Raw genomic sequence first — 26114 nt, 5'->3', positions numbered from 1 at the left:
GTACCCTTTTAAAAGTGGAATGTTTCATACCTTTTAGTCATGTTTTCTCTATAATAAACTTTTTAAAATTTACAAATACGACATTTGTATGGTAAAAAATGAACTAAAGGGTATTGTGTCTTCTTATTTTTAATGGGTACCGGAGCAATGCCCTTAGTTTTAACACCCCTTTATTAATCTCACACCTTACTTTTTTTTAAATTTCTTTAATACCCTCTCTTATAAACCAATAATTCTAACCCTAAACCTTGTGAAATCAGATATGCCCCCCTCTCTCACCCACACCTTCTCTCACAAACTCTAATCTCCCTCAAGCCAGCCACACACTTCCGCCATCCACAATTGTTTCCGCCGCTGCAAACCACTCACACCTGCCTCCGCCACCAGCAACACTCATTTCACACTAGTGTGAAACACAAATCATTTCACACTGAAGAATATGAATGGACCAACAGTTAAGAATTTTATTTTTTAAATTATAATTTTTCTCACTAGGAATGTGAAATACAATTATGTTTCACAAACACAATTCAATTTCACACTCAAGGAGGCGTTTGTTTCAAGGTTTGAGATCACATTCCCAGGAATAACAGAATATGATTACCGGGTATGCTATTTCTGGGTAAATTTTATAAATGTGTTTGGTAAGTATTTTGTATTCCTGGGAACATTTTAAAATTTTCTTAATTTAAAAATTAAAAAAAAAAAACTTAAAAATAGAGGTAATAATGATAAATTGTGGGAGAAGTGGGAAGTTACATTCATCTTTCCCATGGGAATGTAAGATTCCCAACCTTTTTCATGGGAATCAATATGAAGGAAATCATGGGAATTGTGGAAGTTATTTTATTCCCGGGAATGATTGATACCCAGGAATCATAGTTTCCAATCTTGTAACAAACACAGGAATGTTCATTCCCAACCTTCATATTCTCGGGAAATCTCTTTCCAAATCTTGAAACAAACGCCTCCCAAGAGTATGAAATAGTTGTCCAGTTACTTTTGGGTCCAGAAAACTAGAACTTGGCAAAGAGTAAGAGAAAATTGCACTTTAGAGTGTGAACAAAACAACAATTTCACACTCCAAAGTGTGAACTACGAACTAAATTCGCACTTTAAAGTGTGAAATATGAACGACAATGATAAAATGAAATTTTCACACTACTAACTGTGAACATTTTCACACTCATTAAATGTGCAAATGTATCACACTCACTAAGTGTGAAACGCTTAAACGAAAGGTGAAGAGAGAATGAACATACATCGGTTCACATTTACAAAGTGTGAAACGTAGCAACGAAGAAAACCATGAGATGAGTGTGAAAGTGAAGAGACGACGATGATAAGGTAGTAAAAGGGATATGTTTGGAATGAAAATAAATTTTAAGGATATTTGAGTCATTTTAGTGTAATAAAAGAGGGTGTGAGATTAATAAGGAGGTGTTAAAACTAAAGCTCATTAAAATATCATATAAAATAGCCACGCACTCTCACAAGGGTGTAATTACCATAGAACTAGGTATGTTTAATTAAGTTTAAGAAAACATTTTATGTTTTCGTTTTCTGAAAAAAAAATTCATTTTCATTTTTTTTTAAAATTTAGAAAATATGTTTGTTTTAACTTTATGTTTTTCATTTTCATTGTCGTCATCGCTATTACCACCACATTAACGGTGGTCGCCGCTGCCACCTCCATCGCTACCAATACTGCCACCACCTTTGTCACCACCACCACCAAAACCACTTTCATCTTCTCCTCACCCACCATCGTCGTTGCCACCACCAGCATCGCCATAAGCATAACCAGGGCCGGTCTCGACATTTTGGAGGCCCTGGGTTAATAATAAAAATGGACCCCTAAATTTTTTTTTGAAAAAGTTTAATAGGAACACTAAGCCAAAAAAAAGGCCTTTTACAGTGCTTCGGACCTCTCACCGCTGTTAAATAGTATACAATGGTACGTAGCGCTGTAAAAGATTGACTATTTACAGCGCTTTTTTAAGTAAAAACCCTTTAAAAAGTATTTGAATTTTTTTCTGTGACCCTTCTTTTTTGGAGGCCCTGAGCTGTAGGCCTGCTTGCACAGGCCCAGTGCCGGCCCTGAGCATAACAATCAACCTCCAATATCGCCGCTTTTTCATCTCACTATCCGGTGGTCGTGGCGGGATAAAAACAATTTACTACACCTGCAGAGTTTTCCACCTACACGAGTAATGATATATACACACATTCTTATTTATACACTTCATTTCCACCTATTTTTATTTCTATCTCTCTCCTCTTATCATCTATCACATCTTATACTTTCTCTCTCTTACTTTTTATTTTCTTCCTATCTCTCTCATCCTCCACCTCTTTCCACCTTATTTAAAGGTGTAAACAAATCATTATTGATATTGAAGTGCCTCTTTATTGAGTACATTGTTTATCTTAGAAAACAGAAAAAAACACTTCGTGGACTGTGTTTGTCATATAAAACCAAGTTGGGCCCATTTGTTTCAAGGTGGCAAAACACGCGGCGGGTGCGAGATGATGTGGTCGCGACGGAGCTGAATCCGGTGACCGCGCTCGGAATACTGAAAAATCACGAACCCTAATCTTCGACCAATCTCATCAGCACAGTATTTCTCTCTTTCATTACGCGATTCATTTCGTCTGCACCCAATTCACTCCTCTACTACTTGTTCTGGAAGTTGCAGACTCTATTTTTTGGTGGATTTGAAAGGTACATGATCATTTTTATCCAAACAAAAATCTGTATACTTAATCATCATATGCATTTTTCATTGAGTACTCATATCAAACTTGTATGATTGTCTGTAAATGTTGCTATTTTATACTAGTATTGTAGGATTATGGTGGAGTTTGTTTGCCCATAATTTGAGATTTTTCCTTGATTTGTGTTTTGGAGGAAATGCTTGATGAAATGAAAGGGGTAGAGGGATCAGAGGGAGGGTTTGGAGATACCTAGAGTTCTATTAGGATGAGGGTGATATACATTCATGTAAGTAGGAGTAGGAGGTGTGAGAAGAGTATAAGTTTTTCATTCTTCACTTTGAGAGTTACAGAGGATTGTCTTTCATGGTCATCTGATTTCTACTTGAATCATAAGAAATGCATCTCCTTTTTGTAGGTATGGACTTAAAAGAAGAAGCTGTGAAGGACATAATCTCATGGGATGGGACTCTCTCTTCAAGTGATTTTTCCCTTTCTGCTTCCACATTTTCTGAAAAGTGGAAAATGTTCAATCCTTCCTTTCCTCCATGGCTGTGGATTCCATGTCCGAATCATCATGTAGTTTCTTCTCATAACGTAGGTCTTTTCTCATTAGAGTTTTGATAATTCCACTACCTTATTTATCTGTGCTTAGCAGCTTTTCTGATTTTCATTTATGCCAGGTGGAAGGATACTTATCACTGGAGAACATGTGCCTTGTCAAATCACAGGAAGAAGAGAGTAACAGAACTTTGACATGGAAGGTAGAGAGCAACATTTCACAGAAAGATGAGCCCATTGATTATGCCACTTTAGAATGTATGGTCTAATTGGTATTTCCTAATGTAACTTACTATAGTTTCACTTCTCTTCCTTAGTACTAACAATGTGTTTCCTTCATCCTACTAGGTCCGGAGCATGAAGTGAACTACTATGATTTTCATATTGTCTACAGTCCTTCTTATAGAGTTCCAGTGTTGTATTTCCGTTCATACCATAGTGGTATGTCCACATTTCTATCTATGGGATTTGAATGTGATAGATAGATATCTTATCTGATGAATTTTTATAAATTATACTTTTCATTCTAAAAAACCAAGTTTGAAAACCAAGACTGGTTACTTTGAAGTAATCCATTGATCCCACTACAACTTTCAGTTGTTAGATGTGAATACTAGAAATGTTGGCTTTCCTGATGGTGCTGGCTTTCTAGAATAGAAACGAGTTTAAACTTTGATTGTTCTGTTTATACTTAATGGCTATGAAAAATAACAGTTTCTTTCTGTATGCTGAATGACACTATGATGCTATTTGACTGTGTAGATGGACAACCTTTGCTGTTGAATGAAATTGAAAAGGACCTTCCAGGTCATTCTGCAAAGTTACTATCAGAATCCAAATGGACATTTATCACACAGGAGGTAAATCACTTGTTTTCATCATTTTCTTTTTCTTTATAGTGTTGCTATTTTCATTAATTTTCAAAAGTTTTGTTCATAACCCCTCTTCCATACTGGATGTTCTATCTTTGTAGGAACACCCATATTTGAACAGGCCATGGTTCAAATTGCATCCATGTGGGACGAGTGAGTGGATGAAGCTGCTCTTCCATAGTGATACGTCTTTGAATAAAAATGGGTTAGTTATTGAACAATATCTGGTTTCCTGGTTCTCGGTCATTGGACAAGTAATTGGTCTGAAAATTCCTTTTGGGATGATGGATTAATGAATCCCCTCAAACGAATGAAAGTAATAAAATTGACTAATTCTATCTGGGCAAAGTCATTTTCTATGAGCTTGCACCAAAATTGTTAATCAGAAATTGAAAAATAACATCCATACTTTGAAAGAACAAGGACTGTATTACCTTCCCCTAAGCTAACACAATTAGCTAACTATCATATACCAAGTTACATATGATTAACAAATGTCAGTATAGCCATCATCATGAACAATTATATCCTCTATGAAAAGTGATTTGACTTTGAGACCAACTGCCATTCATTAAGACATTAATTTTTCTTCACTTCCATCCTTCAGCTTGCAAATGATGAGATCGTTCTGTTCTTTGCTTCCATCTGTGAAGGTTGAGAAAAATTAGAAATGTCAAATAGCAATCTAAGGAGAACCCATTGATGAAATCAGTTTTGATTTTTTAGCTCCCCAATAGTACCTACCTACCTTTCATACACTACATTTTTCTTTTATCTATCTTTTTCTATCACACCATATATAATATATATCACTTATCTATTAATTTAGGTTTCTCCTCATACACATGTTATAAGCTAAAATAATGCAGTAACTTGCTCAAATGGAAAAATAAAATTAAAGCAAAGTTATGCATGGGGAAAAAACATGCTTTTGTCTACTCTGGATCATACAAAAATTGGTTTACAAATCAAAAGAGCTTCTTGCAAATTCACTTTAAAAACATGGTTCGTGGATGAGCCAGCTTTGGTTAAACATAGAACTGCCCGAAAAACATACCTCTCTTAGTTTTAAATCCATTACACTCATCTTTGACTTCATTTCTTCAACATCCTTCTTCAGTTCCTCAATATTCTTTGCCAAGCTTAGTTGTTGTGCAGCATTATCATTTTGATGCTTCATGAATAATATCCTTATCGGTTCTATTATCCTCGTCGACCATGTCAAAGGGGACTGCAGTTTTTGTAAACTTTTTTCCATCAGACAAAATGTTAAGAGATAAAATAATTCAGTATTCTTGAATTTGTTTGATTTGGTTTTAAAGTGATCAATTGAACCTGATCTGAACCAATTCGCTTGATTTCATCATATGGTGGAACAAGCAACACTGCCCTCAGCTTCTTCTCCTCAACATGCTTATTGCCGCCACTATTTTTCGAAAAGATGTCATCTGGGGAAGCAACAGTGCTTTGAATGAGGAATTTGTTTTTGAATTGAAAATCAAGCGGAGCTGTATACTGAGCTTGCATGGTTACTGCATCCATCCAACAAAAGAAAATTAGAAACACAGGTATAGAATCTGAGTTAATAGTAATGGCATTAACTAACACAACACTGATTAGGATTTAGATTATGAATCAATACCAGTAACATCACACGTTCCTTGTGGTGCAATGATGCCGATGTTTGGTATGACGCAGAAATTGTTAGGATTCGTTGTTTTAAACTGCAGGATAGATTATGAATTAGTCATTTGGTTTGTTTGTTTGTTTGATTTCTGAGTTGGAATGATTACGGACATGGAAGAATGAAATTATGCGAAAATGAACCTTAAAGGCGACATAGTTGGTGGTCTTGTTTGTAAGATGAAGCGAGCATGAACTCTGTTTCATTAATTCATCTGCAAATGAATGAGTTAGTGAAAATAGAAAATCAAGGAAGAGAAAGAAAAAGAAGTGTGAATGCTTTTGCTTACAGTGAAATCTGAGTTGAGATGGCTCAACTTGGAGAAGCTCTGTATCTTCCATGACCAACATAGAGGGAGTGAGAGGTTCTGTTGTGCGTGCATGGGTGATTGAGAAGTTTGTCACCTTTCGTTTTTTTGGTGTAAGACGGGTGTCCTCCTTCAGAGGCGATCTTGTTCGAGCCGGGAACATCCACATCATGGTGGAGCTAACTCTCTCAGCGAGGTTTTTCTCCATCCACAATACTCGAATCTGATACCTTGTTTAAGGGGAATCAAGCATGTACCACTTGAACCAAGTTTGTCACCCCCCTTCTATAGCTTCTTAGATCTCAAAATTTTATCTCATTTAGATAAGATTTATAATTCACTTCTTAAAGTTAAAAAGTAAAGAGAATTAATCACAATATTTTGTATATCTCAAAAAGATTTTTAATGACTTTATATCTTTAAGATAAGGAAGCTTATTGTTTAAAAAAACCTAAAATTTGAAGTAAATCAATAATTGATCAAATTCATCTTTTATTTTACATTTTAAGAATTGCGTGATAAATCTTATTATAATAAGATAAAAATTCAAAATTTTTGTTTAGATAAATGAACTATTTTAGGATTGATCTTTTAATATTGTATTTTTGACGGGAATCTTTAATATTGTAGTTCAAAATGATCTTTAATATTGAATTTTAAGAAGTGGACTATCATCTCCTTTAGATATTTTCATCTCCTACGGATAAGATTTATAATTCACTTCTTTAAATTCAAAAAGGTAAATCCTAAACTATTTGATTTATCTAAAAAGATTTTTCTAGATTTTTATCTTAAGATAAGATTTATCGTTTAATTTCATAATTTTTTTTATAAAATTAAAAAAAATACAAATATAATTAATTGTTTTTTTAAATTAAATTTTGATTTTTTTTTTATAACGGTAGTTTTCATGATATGATATTGGGAAAAAAAAGAATCTACACAATATTCTGAGGACCTAACAATTAGTTATTCAGTTAAAAAAAACAATTAGTTATTCACTTAAAAAACAATTAGTTATTCCACAAGGGGAGAAGGCAAAAACTGAATAAAATATTATTATCTCAGAACTCATGAATAATAATCAATTCAGACATAATCTAAAAGCTTCGCAAAGCTGTGCTACCCAAAATCGATTTTGGCAACAAGAATGAAGAAAACTGTATTCAACGTGACACAAAATCAAACATCAAAGGAATTATATTTGATGTAATATGTAATTTGCAGTCACATTTGAAACTAGGGATAAATAGAAGCTATATCTTGAGCTAAAATTCTAAACAAATTAAGGTATGGTAATGAAAAGCTAGAATTCAAAACAAATTAAAGGTGGTCATGAAAAGCAAACACATGCAGTTAATTCAAATTGGGTCTATACAATCTGATGTAATTTGCTGTCACATTTGAAAGAAAAAAAATCAATCACGGATACAGATTATCAGTGAGTTTTGGTTAAACAGATGATACTCGTTTGGGAGCAGTCTGACACTGATACTTATCCGTGTGTAGCGGGGCGGGTACAATTACAGATACCCAACCCGTTGTCATCCCTACTTGAATTCGATCATCCTGCTTCAAATCCCGGTTTGGTGGAAGCAATGATACCCTCAACATCTTCTTTTCAACAAGCTTATTGTCACTATTTTTCGATAAGATGTCATCTGACGAAGCAACTGCACTTTGAATGAGGAATTTGTCTTTAAATTGGAAATCAAAGAGAGCCGTGGGCTGAGATTGCATGGTTACTGCACCAAAAGAAACACAACAACATAATTTAAGTTAATAGTAATAGCATTAATTAACACTAATAAGGATTTAATTAGGGGGAATGACATATATACCAGTAACTTCACACGTTCCATGTGGCTTGATGATCCCCTTGTTTGGTTTGACGTAGTATTTCTTAGGTGAATTTGTTAAAACCTGGATTGATCATGAATTAATCACGTGGTTAATTTGTTATTTTTTATTTGGAAAAATTGTGAGCGTAGAAGAATGAAACTAGGCGAAAACAAACCTTAAAGGCAACATAGTCAGTGGTCTTGTTTACAAGATGAACAGAACAAGAACTCTGTTCCTTCAATTGAACTGCAAATGAATGAATGAATGGGTGAATATTGAAAACCAATGAAGAGAAATAAAAATAAGAAGTGTGAATGCTTTGATTGCTTACAGTGAAATCTGAGCAGAGAAGGTTCAATTTGGAGAAGCTCTGTATTTTCCATGAGAGATAGAGAGAGGGGTTATGTTGTGTCTATGTAGGGGTGTGCAATTTGTATGGGTGATGAGAAGTTTGTCACCCTTATATAAATAATTCAATTAGATAAGTGCTTATATTTTAAAACCTCATCGAATAATTTTATCTCCTTTAGATAAGATTTATAATTCACTTCTTAAAATTTTAAATTAAAAGGTAAATCCTAAGATAAGTAATTCAATTAGATAAGTGCTTATATTTTTTTTAGTTTTTTATCTTATTAAGATAAGATTTTATCGTTCAATTTTTAAAATTTAAAATAAAAAAATTGGTCAATTGTTTATTTAAATTAAAATTTGATTTTATTTATTTATTTATTATAAAAGTAATTTTCATGATATAATGAAAGAGGGGAATTATGTAACCAAAAAAAAAAGAGGGGAATTAATAAAAAAAATTAATCTTTTTTTTATCTGTGGGGAATTAATAATCTACACAATATTTGTGAGGACCGACTATTAGTTATTCTAATAAATCTTCAAATATTTGAGGGGCAGATTACACCTGAAATATAAGACAGCAAAAACTCCATACATTGTTGTTTTACTTTCATTCAAGGTTCAACAGAGAGAGAATCATTGATCCTTATTGTGGAGATTACATTCGGTAAAGCCAATTGATATTGCACTTATATTTGACTTCAACTTCTCAACATCCTTCTCCAATTCCTCAATATTCTTTGCCAGGTTCACTTGTGCAACATCATTTGAGTGATTCATGACAAATATTCTCATCCGTTGTATTATCCTCATCCATATCGCCTTTGAGAATTGAAGTGTGAGTTGAACGAGTTGAAGTCTCACATTGGTTAAGAATGGAAGAAGTGAAGACATTATAAGAGATGTGACACATATACTCAATTTCTTAAGTATTTGAGTAAAGATGTCAGGTATGGTTATTGGGGTGTCTTGTTTTCTTGACACATGGACTTCCTTTGTCTCCTCGAAAATCACAGGGTGCACGGTGGACAGGTTTTCACTTTGCATGAGAATTGGGTTGGAATTGGATGGATGCAAGTCCTCCTTCAATTCCTCAATATTATTTGCCAAGTTCGTGGTGTCTTGTTTTCTTGTTACATGAACTCCCTCTGTCTCCCCAACAATCACAGAGTATACACTGTGCCGGTTTTCACTTTGCACATGAAATGAATTGGAATTTGATGAATCCTGATCCTCTTGCATCAGAGTTTGCACATGAGTTAGGTTTAATGGATCCAGTTCCTCCTCCTTCAAAGTTTGCACATCAATTGGATTAGAATTGGATGAGTCATAATCCTCCTGCTTCAAATCCTACATATTCAATTGAGATAGATTAGTTATTTGAAAAAATGTAGCTAATATCATATGGTTAAAATCCTGTATATTCGTAAATAGAGAAATTTGGAAATTGTTCCACAATTATTTATCTCAAAGTCAAAATGGAAAAAGCATGAGATTGATTAGCTTCTAGATGCTAAAACCAATTCCATAAGCTGCTCTAGAGTCCAAACATATTATAAAACTGGTTTGAATTTTGTTTGATTTGGTTTTAAAGTGAGGTGTGCCTAATTCAAACTAATTTGCAAGGTCGGCCCAAGCCCGTGTGGAACCAAGCAAGAACTTTAGGCCCAAAAATAATTTATAAATAAGGTCCCAAATAAAAATTAAGATATTTGTTCGAATAACTATGTCCAATAGTCTTCATGAAAAGAAAAGAAGAAATACTCCATCCCACGTAAAAATTATTTTTATGTAAATTTCTTTAGTAAAAAAAATATTTTTTTTAGTTAAAATGACATCACTTTAAAATTTGTTTTATGCATCATTTAGTGTTAAGCCGATCCAGCCAATTTGATTGGTTTCAATTGCATAACATTGTCAATTGGTCATGTTTATCATAACAACCCCAATGTTTTTTTAATTTATATACTTTATAATTAAGTATAAACTGACATAAAGGCCTCAAAGTCAGAGAGTATAAAAGAAGCGGTCTCAAGAGACACCTCTTAATCCACACTCAGGTGAATGAGTGGGCATTCCTACCATTAAAAAAAACCCCCAATGTTATACTCACATGATTTGGGCTGGAATGGGATGAATCCACCTCCTGCTTCAAATCTTCATTTTGCACATGAATTGGGTTTGGGTTAGAATTGGATGAATCCTCCTCTAGCTCCAAATCTACTTTTGGTGGAAGAAACACTACGTTGAGCTCCTTCTCCTCAACACGCCCACCGCCACTACTTTTCAAAAGGATGTCATCGGGAGAAACAATCCTACTTTGAATAAGGAATTTGTCTTTGCATTCAAAATCAATCGGAGCTGTTCGCGGAGCTTTCGTGGTTACTGCATCAATCCAACACGATTAAGAAAGTAGAAACACACATGTACAACGTACAAAACATAGCAACAAAATCTTACTAAAAATTAATAGCATTAACTAGCATAACACAAATGAGGATTTAAGGTTTATGTCGGGAAGGAATCAATACCAGTAACTTCACATGTTTCCTGTGGTGCGATGATTCCGACATTTGGTATGACACAGTATTTCTTAGGCCTTGTTGTTAAAACCTGGATATATAGATTATAAAATTAATCATTCATGTGGTTTGTGTTGAGTTGTTGGTGATTTTAGAATCATCAATGTATTTTAGTAGTAATGTGATCTACTATAGGCTGATACAATTATGCGTTAGGCTCGGAATCGAGTCAGGTTAGTGCGGAGTGCACGCTCGGTGAGCCAACGCATAATTGACCGCGAATACGAACCGGGGTCCAAGGGGCGGAGCCCCTTTCCCGAACGGGTGTGACCCTAGTTTGAAAAATCGTGACTTATTTTCGAATAGTTGTGATCATTCGTGCAGCCTCCTATATAAGGTGACTTGCAGCCTAAGGTATCGACACAGAAAAACAGAAAACCGAATACAGTAACAGATATTCGAAAACAGAACTCTCTACTTTCTTGATCTGTTCTCTTGTGCCAAGAAGCAGATTGATTGTCAAGTATTATCCCAACAAAGATTTCGTGAACCCAGGCAATCATAGGGTCGAAATAATTTGTTCGGAAAGTGGACGCTCACGATTCTTGATTTTATCCAGGATTATCACACCCAGATTTCTAACATGAGTATGGTTCATAGGTAATGTCAAGTGGACAAGAGGTATTATTGTAATGTGGATCATTAGTATCTCTATATATGCTTGTAACACTGAAACTTTAATGATTGTATTCAGAACGAATCAATAAATTGAACTATAGTTGCACTATAGTCGCAGACGTAGACAATTTGGCTAAACTCTGTGAACAAAACTTTTATGTGTTTCTCTCTACTCTGATATGTATTCGTGTTGCTGTCCCATCAGTTTGTTTGATTTCAAAATGGAAAAATTGCGGACTAGGACGAATGAAATTAGGCGAAAATTAACGAACCTTGAAGGCAACATAGTGAGTGGTCTGGTTTGCAAGTTTAACAGAACATGAACTCAGTTTAGCCAATTCAACTGCAAAGAATGAATGAATGAGTGAAACTTGAAAATTGAGGAAAAGAAAGAAGGATTCACAGGAAGTGAAAATGCTTAGGTAGCTTACGGTGAAATGTGAGTTCAGAGGGTTCAATTTGGAGAAGAAGCTCAGTATCTTCCATCAGAGAGAGGGGTTGTTGTGTGTGTAACTGTTTCTTTTCTTTGGAGAGGACAATCAAATTTTTACAGCGCGCAAACAGTTTCATTTCTTGCTCAATTTTTTTTTAGAAATGTGTATTCTGTAAGCATTTTGGCCTAGGGAGTGCATATCATTTTAAATTAAGGTAAAATTTAATATGTGGCTACATATGACGTGACATTTAACTTTTATAGTTATTAATACTATTAGATTCACACGTGCTATTCATTAACATGACAATAGAGGCTTATATCAGTAATAGAACAGTACATGATAATGTTTGGCTGATTAAGATATGACATAAATAAAACTTATCAATTATATATTGAAAAAAAATTCTCTTATCGCATAAATGTGTTAAATAACCATTGAGAAAGATAAAAAAAATATATTACAAAGATAAAGAGCATATCTAATTGAGGAATGAAGTTTTTTATATGTAAGAGTTAGAGAGATAAATTTTAGCTAATGAATATACATGAAGAATTGAGATTAGAATTTTAAATAAAAATCTCACAGGCTCCTCGCACTGTTTACAAACCCCTATTTTCATTTCTTGCACCAATGCTTTCGCCACTTACATGATGCTTGCTGTATTTGACTCATTTTATAGGGTAAAATAAACATCATAACTATCAATAGTGATATTTACTTTGAAAAAGTTAAGTCAAGAAAATAACTCGATCAATATTCATGGTACTTTACCATCACCCTTTAGAGGAGTTAAACCTCAGTGATCAATGTATCATCATAACGTATCTATCGTAATTATTCTTCAGCGAAAATGGTTGAATTTCATATATATTCAAGAGGAGCCTCATATATACCACTTCAAAAGAAAAAGAAAAACTTCATACATATTTGACCCCGTTTGAAAGAGCTTATTTGAGCTTATCTGATAGGATAAACGCTTATGTTAGTGTTTGAGAGAGCTTATGTAAACAGTTTATGGCCTAGTATAAGTTTTTTTGAGCTTATTTTCATAATCTATTCATGATAGCTTACGAAAAAGAGCTTATGCTTATATATAGTTTATTTTCAATTTACACCATCCGGTCACTATTATAAGCAAAAGTTAGCTTTTTAGATTCATTCAATAAATGATGTATGTAGTCATTAAAATGGTCACATACACCATTTATTGAATGAACCTACAAAACTAACTTTTGCTTATAATAGTGACCGGAGGGTGTATTTCAATAAACTTTCTAAAATAGCTTATGAATAAGCGCTTAAGCGCTTATGATCATAAGCGCTCAATTAAGCTATTTTTTCAAATGGGTCCGTATATATGTTTGGTTACACACAAGTCAAATAAACTTAAAAGTGAAGTTTCTTTTTTCTTAATTCTTTTCAGTTATTATTGTGCATTAGAAAGAGTGCATGAAATGTGATTTTTCACTTCAAATCTTGAACAAACTGCAATCTAGACATATGTGTAGAAAGCATTGTAGAAATTAAATAAAACCCGTCAAATGAATGGAATAACGAAATTGACTTCTGACTGAGCAAAGTAATTTTCCACGGCTATGGTCCAAAAATGTTAATTAGAAACTAGAAACTGAAAAATAACATCCACAATTAGAAAGGATAGGGATTGTATGACCTTCCATAGGCAATTTCAGGCATAACAAATACCTATCAAATACCATGTTACATATGACGAGTTCAGCCATTTGTACCATTAACAATTAATTCTATCCTCTATGAAAAGTGATTTGAGAACATCGATCTGCCACTCATTAAGACATGAATTTTTCTTTACTTCCTTCATTCAAATGATGAGAAGTGTCTGTTATTTGCTTCCATCTTTCTCTTCAATTCCTCGATATCATTGCCCATACCCTCAACAATGTCCATCTCCTCAATATCATTTGGGAAATACGAGGACAATATCTGAATTATATCTATCTGCATCCTCATTTTCTCAGGGAGCTGTTTCAAAGTTTTTTCCTCAGACACATGTTAGAAGATGGAATAATAAGGCAGGCATGCTCAAATATTAAAGGATTCGGGTATGCGAAAAAAGAAACTTACCACACTTAGTTTCAAATCCATTACATTCATCCTTGACTTCAATTCCTCTATTTCCATCATCAACCTCAATTGCTCAGCAAGGGGCCCCGAGAACTTTGTTAGGAAAAAATCCATTATCATAGAGGGCTGTTTGCAAAGTATTTTCCTCAGACATGTATCATAAGATAAAATAATCATAGAGTACAATTCTAGCAAAGTGAAATTAAACCCGACCTCTCTTAGTTTATAATCCATGACACTCAGATTTAACTTCAATTCCTCAACTTCCTTATTTAATTTCTCAATAGCCTTAGGCAAGCTCAGTTGTGCAGCTTCATTTGGGTTGGAATTGGATGGATCCTGATCATCCTGCTTCACATGAATTTGGTTGGAATTGGATGGATGCTGATCCTCCTGCTTCAAATCTTCGTTTGCTAGTGGAAGCAATGCTACCCTCAGCTTCTTCTCCTGAAAGCCACTACTATTTTTGGAAAAGATGTCTCCTAGGGAAGCTCCTAAGGGAGCAATCGTGCTTTGAATGAGGAATTTGTCTTTGCATTGAAAATCAAGAGGAGCTGTCTGCTGAGCTTGCATGCTTACTACATCCATCCAGTCCAACAAAAGAAAATTAGTAACACACATGTACAGAATTGTAGTTAATAGTAATGGCATTAAGTAACAAAACACTGATTAGGATTTAGATTATGAATTAATACCAGTAACATCACACGTTCCTTGTGGCGCGATGATACCAATGTTTGGTATGACGCAGAAATTCTTAGGATTCGTTGTTTTAAACTGCAGGATATATAGATTATGAATTAATCATTCATGTGGTTTGTTTGATTTCGAGTTGTAAAATTTGTGGAGATTGAAGAATGAAAACGAACCCTAAAGCCTAAAGGAAACATAATTGGTCGTTTTATTTGATCACATATATCATTTATTGAATTAATTTAAAAAGCTAACTTTTGCTTATAATAATGATCGGAGGGTGTAGCTAGCTAGCTTTTTCACACTAGGAGTAAAAAATGTAAGCTTACAAATACTGTGGAATCTTCTAGCTAAAGTTCACTTTTTTTTTTTTTTTTGGTAACATGGTGGGGCAGGGCCCCAAAAGTGAAAAAACGCTAACCTACAGGAACACGTATAGAAGCTAATGCCTCATCCGTATCCTGGCTAAGCAAGCTCCTACATTATGCTAGCGGAAAATGCAAAATCTGTGTCCCAAATCCAAATACATGCGTCGTCCTAGCTAGGCAATCCGCGACTGAGTTCGCCTCTCGTAACACATGGTGAAATTTAACCTCCATATGAGCTGGTAGTCCTCGACGAAATAGTGTCAACAAGGTCCATGTACGGATTTACAAGGCTTCCTGAGCTCTCTATCGCTGCAATTGCCTCCTTCGAGTCACTTTCAATCACAACTTTAGGAAAGCTAACAGCCCTCAACGATTCCACTGCTACCCAAATGGCCCAAAGTTCTGCAAGAAGAGCATTTGATGTCCCCAGACGTCTACAGAAACCTTGTAACCACCGGCCAGAGCTATCACGTAGCACCCCGCCACACGCCGCCTCACCAGAAGCCCATACCGAACCATCCACGTTGTATTTAACCCACCCTACCTGCGGCAGTAGCCAAGATGAGCTGTTGCAACTCCGTGGTTCAGTTACTTCATCATGTTCTGCAAGAGTTTATCAGATAGAGAAGAATGCACCCACCATCGAATTTGGTTAACATCCCATTGGGCCTGACTGAACACAACCTCATTGCGCATCCGCCATATGCACCATGAGTGTACAGCGAAGCTCTGAACCCATTCAACCTTCTCAACTGAAGTTCACTTTTCAGTTCTTCATATGCACCCCACGATTTTGCTTAAGTTACGTTGTATTCTCATTAATCCTCAAAAGTAGTACTGAATTTTCTTTGGTTCCGGTTCTTTTGTTTTTGAATAATTAAGGTTGTATTTAGTATTTACAAATTCCAATGGAGTTGCGTTCAACCAAACTGGAATTTGGAAATTAGAAAGTGGAAATAAAAGCACAATAAACGGACGTTGGCTGTAAATAAAAAATATGACATTATCGACAAACTAAATCACATCATCACCATGCAATGCCGAACATTTGATCAGAAATTCTAATTAGAATTTATGATGATAAAATCAGAAACTGTTCATACTTTATAGCATTTTAATTTATTAGAAAAAAACATTAGATGAAGAATAAGATATGATAGGCAATGATTTGAAAGTCAAGAGTTGTTGTGACTTGTGAGAGTAAAAGACAAAATAGCTTGAGGTTTACTGAAAAACACGTACAATAAAGAGAAACTTCTCAAAGTAGCAAACTTCTACAAATAGCTTTGCACTGTCGGAATTGATTCTTAAAAAAAATTAAGTTGAAAAGCGGCCTGGGAAGAATGCCTTGTAAAAGAATACAAACATAAAAGCAAAAGGAAGAACCTTCCTAAATTATTGTTCCTTTTGTGTTTATGAAAGAAAAGTTAAATACAATCATTCAGTCAAAATTCCATACGTCAGGTTCACTGTCTTCTCATTCTTCTTGGTAACACATGAAAAGGAGGACAAAAAGAGATACCATGGATGTAGATAATTTTACTCAGTTTTTAGCTGCGAGTATCCTGCATTTTTTATTATTCTAAAATTATTGTTCCTCTGCATATTCTAATTATTCTTTGAAATCATTCTCCAATTATTCTTGTAGAAGATCTTTTATTTATTTCCTAAACAAATATTTGATTAAGAAATTTTTTTAATTAATTTTGAATCCTTTTATTATTGTATTCTATTTATTTATTATTTTCGGACAAAATTAGGTGTTCAAAAATAAAACATTGAATTTTCTTTGATTCCTTGTTTTATATTTTGAACATTGGAAAGTGTTGGGGAAAAACATTGGAAAGTGGAAATAGAAATACAATAAACGGACATGTGTGTAAATAAAACACACATGAAAAGATATACAGATTAGTTTCAGAAATATTTTTGAAACTTTGCTTAAGTTATCAAGATAAAATATAACGGAGAATTCACTATTGACAAACTAAATTACATCACCATAAATCAATTTTATAAAATAATTAGAATTTATTATGAAAAGATCAAAAACTGTTCTAGCAAAAACATTTGAAGAATAAGAAGATGGACAATGACTCGATACTCAAGCGTTGTTGTGAGAGAAGGAGACGACTGAGGTTAATTGACAAACGCATCAAACAAAATCAATCCTCCTCGGAAGAAACTTATACGAGTAGCTTCTGGGCTCTGGGTGTGATTATGAAGAAAAACAAATTGATCCAAACATGCTAAAAACTAAATAGTAATGGAAAGCGGCTAAAATAATTGCGGGAAGAATGCCTCGCAAAAGAATACAAACATAAAAGCAAAAGGACCCTTCCTAAATTATTGATCCTTTTGTGTTTATGAAAGAAAAGTTAAATACAGACAAAATTCCATACCTAAGGTTCACTGTCTTCTGATTCTTTCTGGTAAGTACACATGAAAGGAGGACAAAAAGATATTTCATGGAAGATAACAAAAAGCACTGAACTCATCACATCTCCATGTCCACTACAAAAGATACTTCTCAACCACAGTCCGGCCAAACTTCTCTTGGACATCCCTTGGCGTTTCAATCTGGAACAAACAAGCAATGCCACATAAAACATCACGGGGAAAAGTTATTTGAAATACTTGAATTTCAACATCAGCAAACAGCAAGATGAGTTACTAACCGCATTAAGCGCTTTGAAGACAGCCTTAACCGTGTTATGAGGGTTTCTGGAACCAACAACCTGTCAAGACAACAGAATATTAGAGCAGATACTAATGTTGCAGGACCATCTTCAACTTCATTGGGCAGTCAGTTACCTTCGACTTGACATTCTTAAAACCAGCTAAATGCAGTATGGTTTGGACTATTCTGCCAGCTTTCATGCCAGTTGCAGTGGGGGCAGGCCAGAGATACACCTGAGGAATAATGTAGACGGCACGAATTCTATAAGACAGACAGTGATACAGGATATATACACGTAGTATAAACTCAATCATTAATCATTGAAGACAATTACAGTAAAACATTGTTACAGTTTTTTATAGAAGAGCGTAATTGATTGACTTAATGGGAGATGTACTAGAAGAAAGATGGGAAATTGATTACCTTGGTCTTTTTATAAGAGGTTTGTATTGCATGTGCAATTGTATGCTCCTCATGACGCTCAACAAAATGCAAATTCTGAAAGCACTTCTCATATGCCTGATCGTAGTCAAATCAATCAACCATTAACACAATATTCTATCAAAAGCCTAAAACATCCAACTGCATTATCCATAATGTACATAGGTACTTTTTTGGAGGGGGGTTGGTGATACTTAGTGTTTCAGCAAAGTTTTATCTGTTTATTCTGGAAATAATATAATGGTAAAACCATTCAAAATATAATTGAAAATCAGATTTTAGATTATAGACTGGGATAATAGATGCACGTAGGATTCAACATTCCAGTCTACTCATTTTGATAAAAATAAATAAAATATATAGTTAGCTGAAAATCCACAATTATACATGACCAAAATTCAGTTATCAGATAGAATAGAAAGAAAACCAGTTAAAACAAATTCTACGACAGAGTTATGAATAATGAAAAATTAACAATGGAAATACTTTAGAATTAGATATGATTTACAAAAATTAACCAATACCTTACTTGAATAAGTTTGAAGCTTGCTTGTTTAAACAAAGAAATTTGAAAGAATTTGTGTGTAACAAACAAGACATGTAAAAGTTTTGTTGAATCATAATGCAGAGGTTTTCTATTTAACATTTCTAATGATGGAATGGGAGTCACAGTGACCAATCCAAGGTATTCCCGCCAATTAAGAACCAAATTACTCAAGGATTAACAATCAACTATGTCAATCTAAGTCTAAAATCACACTGTTCGCCAGAGAACAGTGCAAGAATAACTGCTAACAGAAAAACTCACAAAAGACAAGTCATCAATCAGCTCAAAACTACTAGGAATTGAAACAAAAGTGGATTCATATCTCTTGAGGTGGGAAATGAAGTGAAATTTTTCTACATTGAACACAGAAGCGTGGGATAAAATACACTGCCGAATCATTTTAGGAAAACATGAAAGGCCTAGTAAGATATTTTCGTACCTTCTGGAGGGCAACTGGAACTGCAGGGCCTTTGGCTTTTGCAAAACCGACAACTCCATTATAGTTGCCACAAGCCAGCATAGCAGTGTACTTAACGACTTGTCCACCCTAGATCATGAGGTTAAAAGAAAACATGAGAGAGAGAGAGAGAGTGAGTGGAGAAACCATAGAAAGAGGGACAGCTTTGTAGGTTACCTTTGTGACTTTACAAGTTCGGTTCACATTTATCAACTTTACATCAAAACCCTGGAACCATATACAACAGCCAAAACAAAAACAAAAATGGTATGTCAGCTATTAAAAGTAAAAAATTCATTATAGTGGAGAAACAACAAAATGTACAGAAAACTAAGGTGAGCCTTACTCTAGGGATAGGCTTACTCTAGAAGAACCTTACTCTATATAAACTAAGGTGAGCATGATACTTAATACGGTAAAGCATGAAATGATGCAAAATACCAAGACAGAAACTCAGAGGATTAAGCTTGTAATATGGAACTACCTTCCGGTAAAGAGGCCTTCTTTTCTTCTCGGTTAACTCATTTCTCTCCTCTGCAAGATCTCTGATCTCTTCTTCGAGAACCTTTCCCTTCTTTCCAAATGTATACTCAAGTTCTGCTAGTTTCTCCTCAAGTTTCTTGTCAATCGCATCAAGTTTAGCCAGTATAATGTTGTCTTTTTCTTTCATGTCATCAAACTCTTGTTCATCATCGTCGTCAGCAGCATCTCCTTCTCCTTGTATGGTTTGCTTCTCCTTTTCAAAGCCAGCATGTTGCAGGGCATCTGCAGTAGGTCCCAACTGTTCATGTTGAATGACACCATAATTGTCAGGGTTATCAGGATCAAAAGCCTCCTTCCACTGCACCAATCTCAAGGCCCTATTAAGCTTGTTCTGCAGGATGAACTTATCCTTCTGGTCAGTTACTACTTTGAGACGATTCATGAGCTCCCCAATAACCCTGTATTCAGGACGGAGCCTGAAATGCCTGTTCTCAAACTTGTCAATTCTGTTCATCCACTTGAAAGCATCATCGAGTGTGTCAGCGTCAGTGAAGTTCTTAAGCAAATCTTGGTGCCTCTTGAACTTCCTCTCAAAATCATCAAACTTCTTCTGGCTGGTCTCATACTCATCTTCATCGCTATCAGAGTCAGTTGGCTCTTCATAGCGCATCAATTCAGGACACTCCTTGAGCTTCTCCTTTTCAAGCTTCTCAATGAGAGGGCCAACACCCATGTAGTCCTCTTCACACTCAGCATCAATGTCAGCAGTGTCCAAGCCAGCCCTCATTCTCTCATTTTTCTCTCTAAGCCTATCCTTCTCCACCTGAGCTAGAAGGTCCTGCACTATCCTGGCATCGGAAGACGTCGAATAAAGAGTCTTCCTCGCAAAAGGGGAGTAGTACCACGATAACGCAGCGCCTTCACACCCCAGTTGCGACCTCACGGAGTTTCGGACCACATTGCCGGCACTTTTACATCTTAATATCTGCCTAAAAGTCTGTCCACCGTATCGAAGATAACCCATTCAGACCGAAAGCTCTCTCCGTCTCTGCGTCAAAACTCAAACCAAACCAATTACATTTGTGAAACACTTGTAGTATAGTTATAAACAACATTTTCACACAAAAAATGCAATGATTATCCATTTTCTCAAGTTCAATCATTCCTCAATAGCAAAATTCATGAACCAATATAAAATACACATGTATAGAGCAATGTGATTCACATTTCAAGACAATTAGATCATGTGTATTCAAAAATCATGAGAGGAATCTACTGAAACGCCGGAAAAAAATGGTGGATGCAGTGATACACAGCGTGACGGAAAACGGCTTACCTCGACGAGACGCCGACGGGACAGAGACGTTGTGTGGCGGCCGGTGGCGAGAACTAGAGGAGTGGATCGAACGACGGAGTGTGTGAACTGCGTCTTGTGGCGGGGACCTGCCGAGACGGCGGTAGGCAGCTGTATGCGGCGGCGGAAGGCAAGCAGCAAGCAAGTGCATAGAGAATCAGAGACTCTTTACTGATGCAACAAACGATGTCGTTTTGCAGTTGTTTTTTTTAAAGCTTAATTAAGATTTTGGTCACCGTAAAATGATTTATTTTCACTTTAGTCCTTGTATATATGAGGGCTAATGAAACACCCATGATGAACCCCAATAAGGGAAATGCTCGTTAACACGACCAGTGTGTCGTTCAATTCACACGACCAGTGTAATTTTGTCTTTGCCAAGTAACATAATTTTTTTTCTTTCTCCTCACCCATGATTTCCATAATGTTGATTGGTTATTTTCAATGGTAGTGCATAATCGTGCATTAGTTGGTAGTGTTGTATAGCATTGCTCACCCATATGAAACACGCATGTAACTCATCACCAAACCCCTAATAACCTTATATCTATGTTTGTTTCATAGATGCCCTTGCCTATGTTCCTGCTCTGCCACACCCACCTTCGACCTTCGTTCGATCTCTACATAGTTTGATTGGCCCTCCTTCAACATTCGCTCTCGTTCTCACTCACTCCTAGTAAAGACAAAAGCAAAGGAAATAATGTAGCAGATAGAAAAGGAAAGCAATCTATGTAACTTATTTTGTATTTGGATATTAATTGACTACAACTTAAATGAATTTTCATTGCAATGCATTAGTAGAGTTTTATTCATTTTTTTATCATAAAATGTAAGTTAATATTTATTTTCAGTGATGACAATAGACGCTCAGATCATTTTAAATAATGCGACAAAATTGGATTGAGAAACCCTGTCAACCCCACTTAAGGGCGAGTTGACACGTTGGGTCACCAGAAAACAAAAAAATTATAAATGACACATAGAATTGTAGGAACATTGAAAAAAAAAGGGTTAGCAGGTTGATCCATGGGTTGGCCCATCAAACCCTCCAAGACACTAAAAATATAAAAAATTACATTTACAAAAAGAGGAAGATGGTTTTACATGTTGGCATGTCCATCCCACTGTTGGCCAACAAGTTGGTAGTTTGGGCTAGATGATGACTCTAACCCGACCCACTTCCTTCACATATGAAGTAGTTAACTATCAACACCTAGAGGTATGCATAAAACATGAATGCTGGTTGGGAAAATGGGTGAGCTGGAAAGTGTAGATCATAATAGTACTAGAGAATTTCCGCCCAATGCAAACGGTCTTTGCCGTCCAGTTCCACGCCACAGCTGCACTATAAGGACGTTTTGGAAACCTACCTATATTATGAATCTCATTAGTAGTCTAATCTAAATTACATCATTATTTATTTTGTAAATCGATCTAACACTGTGGACAAGTCATGCATTGCAAAAAACAACAAAATCCCAATTGTTGAAACTTGAAAGAGAGTTAGTGAATCGTGAATCTTGTACATTTTTTTTCATTGTGTGCTAGTTTTGAACTGAGGTTTCGTTGGTGAGGGAAAAATCTCCAAAATATTAAACTTTTAATTTTCAAAATCAAGTAATAATCACCTAACATAATGTCCATTTCCAATAAATGTTTTTTTTTGGTTAACATTTGTTCCATTTCAACAAATGTTTTTCCCGTTAATTTAGAATGCTTAGAGACATCTCTCAACAAATATTTTTCCATACGCACTATCTATAAATTAAACTTTGGATTATATGCTCAAGGAAATCAACTATCTCGACCAGAGTTATAGTACACCTTTTAGTATAGTACATCTCCATATTTAACATTTTTGCAATTAATACTTTTAACAAGACAAAACATGATTAAATATTTTTTAAAAAAAAATGGTAGAATGGAGAGAAAACACCCCGGAACTACTAGGCAGCGCGCCAGTGGCATGTTGAGGAGATCAACGGAGGCTCACTCCTAGAAACAACGTCGGGGGATTTTCCCGATAAGGGTTGTCCACCAACTGAGATTTTACTGATCCGAAAGAGATTCGAACTCTTGACCTATAGGATGTAAGAGTTAAACCTGGAATTAAATAAATTTTGAATTGTAATCTCAAGTCTTTATTATGAAAAAATACAAAAACAAAAGGTTTGGGAGTTGAACCAAACGAAGGAAAGTTGAAACCCAGGGATAGGACGGAGAAAGCAAAGTTAACAAACACCGTTTCGCACGTGCCGAACCTCGAAGGTAACGAAGCGAAACCCCAAAACCCCAACACTTTTGTGGCGTTGTTTCGTCCCTATAAATAGTTACAGTTTCCCATCACACTCGTGTCTTCCATTTCATTTCTGTCTCAAACACACACACTTCGTAGCCTCCGTCGTTCCGATCTCAGATCTCACTCCAATGGCTTCCCTCACCAGAGTCTCCATGTCCCTCTCTTCTCTCCCCAACCAAACCCTGGTATGCTCCTTCACTCCATTTCACTGAATCTGTGTTTTTAGCTAATTTTCTCTATTTTTTTCTGGATTTTAGGGAATATTTTATGATTGCATTTGCTCTGCTTTCAATTTTTTGATTTCTAGACCATTTTCCTACGCAATTTTTATTTATTTCATGGAATTTGAATCCTCTATATTGGATCAACTTAGATTGAACTTGTTTTGAGGAATTTATCTATTTTTTAGGTGGCTTATAAAATAAATCTAATTATTAGTATGATAGTGATTTGTTGAAATTTTGGTTGAAATGCATGATAGTGATTTGTTGATGGAATTGATTTTGTTGTTTAATTTAATGATTGTGAGTAGAAGATTAGGTGTGTTATATTTTGTGGTTGATTTAGACTCATTGAGTTGTTGTTGGATTTGAAAACAGGTTTCTGGTACCAGGTTTGCTAGCCCAAGTACAGTTTCACTTTCAATGAATGGGAGAATTTTCCCATCCATCACAATGCAGCCCAGGGCACCCCGCCTTCAAGTTGCATGTGCGGTAAGATTTGCTGCCATAAACCCTATGTTTGTAATTGCCTTGCCAATGAGATAGGTTTGCTTGATTTAATCAATTCCATCATTTTGAATTCTAAATTCTTAATTTTTCATCCTTATACCATCTCCATGAAAAAAATCTACTATTATATGCTCATAATTATTGGTTGCGTGCTTAGAATTACAAAATAACTAAAATATTTTTGGCCTGAACTGCATTCTGTTATATTTAGGATGTTATAAACTTATAATTAACATGTTTTTTTTCTCCAGGCCAAGCCAGAGACCGTGGAGAAGGTGTGTGCCATAGTCAAGAAGCAATTGGCATTGCCAGAGGATTCAACTGTCACTGGAGAGTCCAAATTTACCACTCTTGGAGCTGATTCTCTTGACACGGTATTTTCATATTTATCTATGAATTATTGTTGTGGTGTCAAATCACAATACTGTAATCACTAAAAAGAACTCCAATTTTTGAGTATTTGTTGTACCTGATTGTTGCATCTATTAACTATTTGTTATTTGAACTGCTCGCATTTCTTGCTGAGATTTTGTTTTCTCTTCCTCATGGTACAATCAAGAGTTTCTTTACAAGTAGAAAGTGGTGATTGATTGCTATAAAACTGAGTGCTTGCAAGCTCTCATATCTGATTATATCATCCCATGATGCATTTCTCCGGATAATTATGAAGATCATCCTTTTAGCGGCTGTTAGTTTCTCTGATATAAGTACATATAACACTATTCTAGATTAATGATACATTGAAGCAAGCTATATTTAGTTCTTACTCTACACTCTCTACTTATTGTTCCCTGATAAAATGCCTCAGGTTTTCTATCTAGTTCTTATTTTACTGTTGTTGTGTCCATGATAATACACTGCAGGCTGTTTTAAGCAATTAGTTGCCTTCTTCCTTCAGCTTCACCCTATGTCATGCTTGACATGATTCTTTTTTTCTTTCTAAAATTTCAATGTTATGTTTCTAATGAAAATTGGATCGAACCTGAGACCTCCATACCTTTACCTTGCATGAGACTTACACACACTCTAGGCTATATGCTTAAATGGAACGCCGAATACACTGTGGGCTGTGGTTTACATTATATGATCTTTTGCTTTGATTATTTAGACTTGCATTTGGTTTTTGACTGAGTGTATTGATGTTTGTGGTCCATATTGCCTTTGATAAGAATTTTGTTGTTTGTTGTATTTAGACTTGCATTTTGAATTTTGTGCAGGTTGAGATTGTGATGGGGCTTGAGGAGGAATTTGGCATTAGTGTGGAAGAAGAAAGTGCCCAGAGCATCGCCACCGTTCAAGATGCTGCTGATATGATTGATAAACTTCTTGAGAGCAAGGCTTAAATTAGCTAAGTGGACATAAAATGTCCAGTTTGGAGTTTAATTGTTTGTTTGATGGAAGGGGATTTTGATGTTTTAATTATATCTTTGGTATTTCAGTTCTATTCTTCAAGTGACTGCTAGATACTTTCTGAACCATATTTGGATTACTATATAGTTTTAATTTTGCAAAATTTGTGTTTCTTATAAAATCACATCCAAATAAGTATTCATTTCGTTCTCTATTTCAAAATTTGCGTCTCAACTTGCTAATAACACTATTCAAGGAAGCATAATAAGTATACACTTGCATGCCCACAAGTGTATCTCACAATTTTGTATGAGTATCACAAATTAAGTTAAATAGCTCTATTTATAATACCTTAGAGTTGTTTTAATAGCGTAATGCCTATAAATTTTGGGGGAAAAGCCTCTTGTCATTATTTCTCTCGCACTGTTTCTAGACTGCCAAATATACTGATCGCAATCAAATGTTTAGTATACTATCTTTTAATGCAAGTGGCATTGAGGTGCCTAGGACTGTTCATGGTTCGGTTCTTTGCTTGAACCGAACCGAACCTGAACCAAAATTTTGGTTCAAGAGAACGGAACCGAACCGATATAGTATGGTTCGAACCGAACCGAACCGGTTTCAAATTTTGGTTAA

The 26114-nt window shown here is 35.2% G+C and overlaps 6 protein-coding genes across 6 annotated transcripts; 2 read left to right on the top strand and 4 right to left on the bottom strand.

Moving 5' to 3' along the window:
• Nucleotides 1-2450: 2450 nt before the first annotated feature.
• Nucleotides 2451-4488, top strand: LOC130724646 (ubiquitin-like-conjugating enzyme ATG10). Its single transcript, XM_057575924.1, has 6 exons — nucleotides 2451-2725; nucleotides 3134-3312; nucleotides 3399-3534; nucleotides 3625-3717; nucleotides 4039-4136; nucleotides 4250-4488. The coding sequence occupies exons 2-6, from the start codon at nucleotides 3136-3138 to the stop codon at nucleotides 4439-4441; spliced, it is 696 nt and encodes a 231-aa protein (XP_057431907.1). The 5' UTR covers nucleotides 2451-2725; nucleotides 3134-3135; the 3' UTR covers nucleotides 4442-4488.
• A 263-nt stretch (nucleotides 4489-4751) lies between these two features.
• Nucleotides 4752-8364, bottom strand: LOC130725744 (vesicle-associated protein 1-3-like). The gene is made up of 8 exons (XM_057576947.1): nucleotides 8313-8364; nucleotides 8157-8227; nucleotides 7981-8062; nucleotides 7673-7884; nucleotides 5791-5872; nucleotides 5484-5680; nucleotides 5206-5379; nucleotides 4752-4793 (listed from the first exon to the last, which is right to left on the bottom strand). Exons 1-8 carry the CDS (start codon nucleotides 8362-8364, stop codon nucleotides 4752-4754), a joined length of 912 nt encoding a protein of 303 aa, XP_057432930.1.
• Nucleotides 8365-8971: 607 nt separating this feature from the next.
• Nucleotides 8972-12105, bottom strand: LOC130725743 (vesicle-associated protein 1-2-like). Its single transcript, XM_057576946.1, has 5 exons — nucleotides 11967-12105; nucleotides 11808-11878; nucleotides 10867-10948; nucleotides 10449-10720; nucleotides 8972-9685 (listed from the first exon to the last, which is right to left on the bottom strand). Exons 1-5 carry the CDS (start codon nucleotides 12103-12105, stop codon nucleotides 8972-8974), a joined length of 1278 nt encoding a protein of 425 aa, XP_057432929.1.
• A 1703-nt stretch (nucleotides 12106-13808) lies between these two features.
• LOC130725742 (uncharacterized) lies at nucleotides 13809-15825 on the bottom strand. Its single transcript, XM_057576944.1, has 6 exons — nucleotides 15821-15825; nucleotides 15423-15702; nucleotides 14771-14852; nucleotides 14289-14653; nucleotides 14076-14201; nucleotides 13809-13973 (listed from the first exon to the last, which is right to left on the bottom strand). The coding sequence occupies exons 1-6, from the start codon at nucleotides 15823-15825 to the stop codon at nucleotides 13809-13811; spliced, it is 1023 nt and encodes a 340-aa protein (XP_057432927.1).
• A 1575-nt stretch (nucleotides 15826-17400) lies between these two features.
• On the bottom strand, nucleotides 17401-21285 carry LOC130724644 (uncharacterized). Its single transcript, XM_057575923.1, has 8 exons — nucleotides 21081-21285; nucleotides 19746-20792; nucleotides 19439-19489; nucleotides 19244-19351; nucleotides 18240-18335; nucleotides 17951-18049; nucleotides 17815-17874; nucleotides 17401-17716 (listed from the first exon to the last, which is right to left on the bottom strand). The coding sequence occupies exons 2-8, from the start codon at nucleotides 20766-20768 to the stop codon at nucleotides 17651-17653; spliced, it is 1503 nt and encodes a 500-aa protein (XP_057431906.1). The 5' UTR covers nucleotides 20769-20792; nucleotides 21081-21285; the 3' UTR covers nucleotides 17401-17650.
• Nucleotides 21286-23292: 2007 nt separating this feature from the next.
• On the top strand, nucleotides 23293-25641 carry LOC130724648 (acyl carrier protein 1, chloroplastic-like). The gene is made up of 4 exons (XM_057575926.1): nucleotides 23293-23582; nucleotides 23997-24110; nucleotides 24380-24502; nucleotides 25346-25641. Exons 1-4 carry the CDS (start codon nucleotides 23526-23528, stop codon nucleotides 25469-25471), a joined length of 420 nt encoding a protein of 139 aa, XP_057431909.1. The 5' UTR covers nucleotides 23293-23525; the 3' UTR covers nucleotides 25472-25641.
• Nucleotides 25642-26114: the final 473 nt, after the last annotated feature.

Source organism: Lotus japonicus, chromosome 6, assembly GCF_012489685.1.
Source record: "Lotus japonicus ecotype B-129 chromosome 6, LjGifu_v1.2".
Taxonomy (NCBI): Eukaryota; Viridiplantae; Streptophyta; class Magnoliopsida; order Fabales; family Fabaceae; genus Lotus; species Lotus japonicus.
Note: the sequence above shows the minus strand (reverse complement) of the source record. Positions and strands in the feature narration are given on the sequence as shown.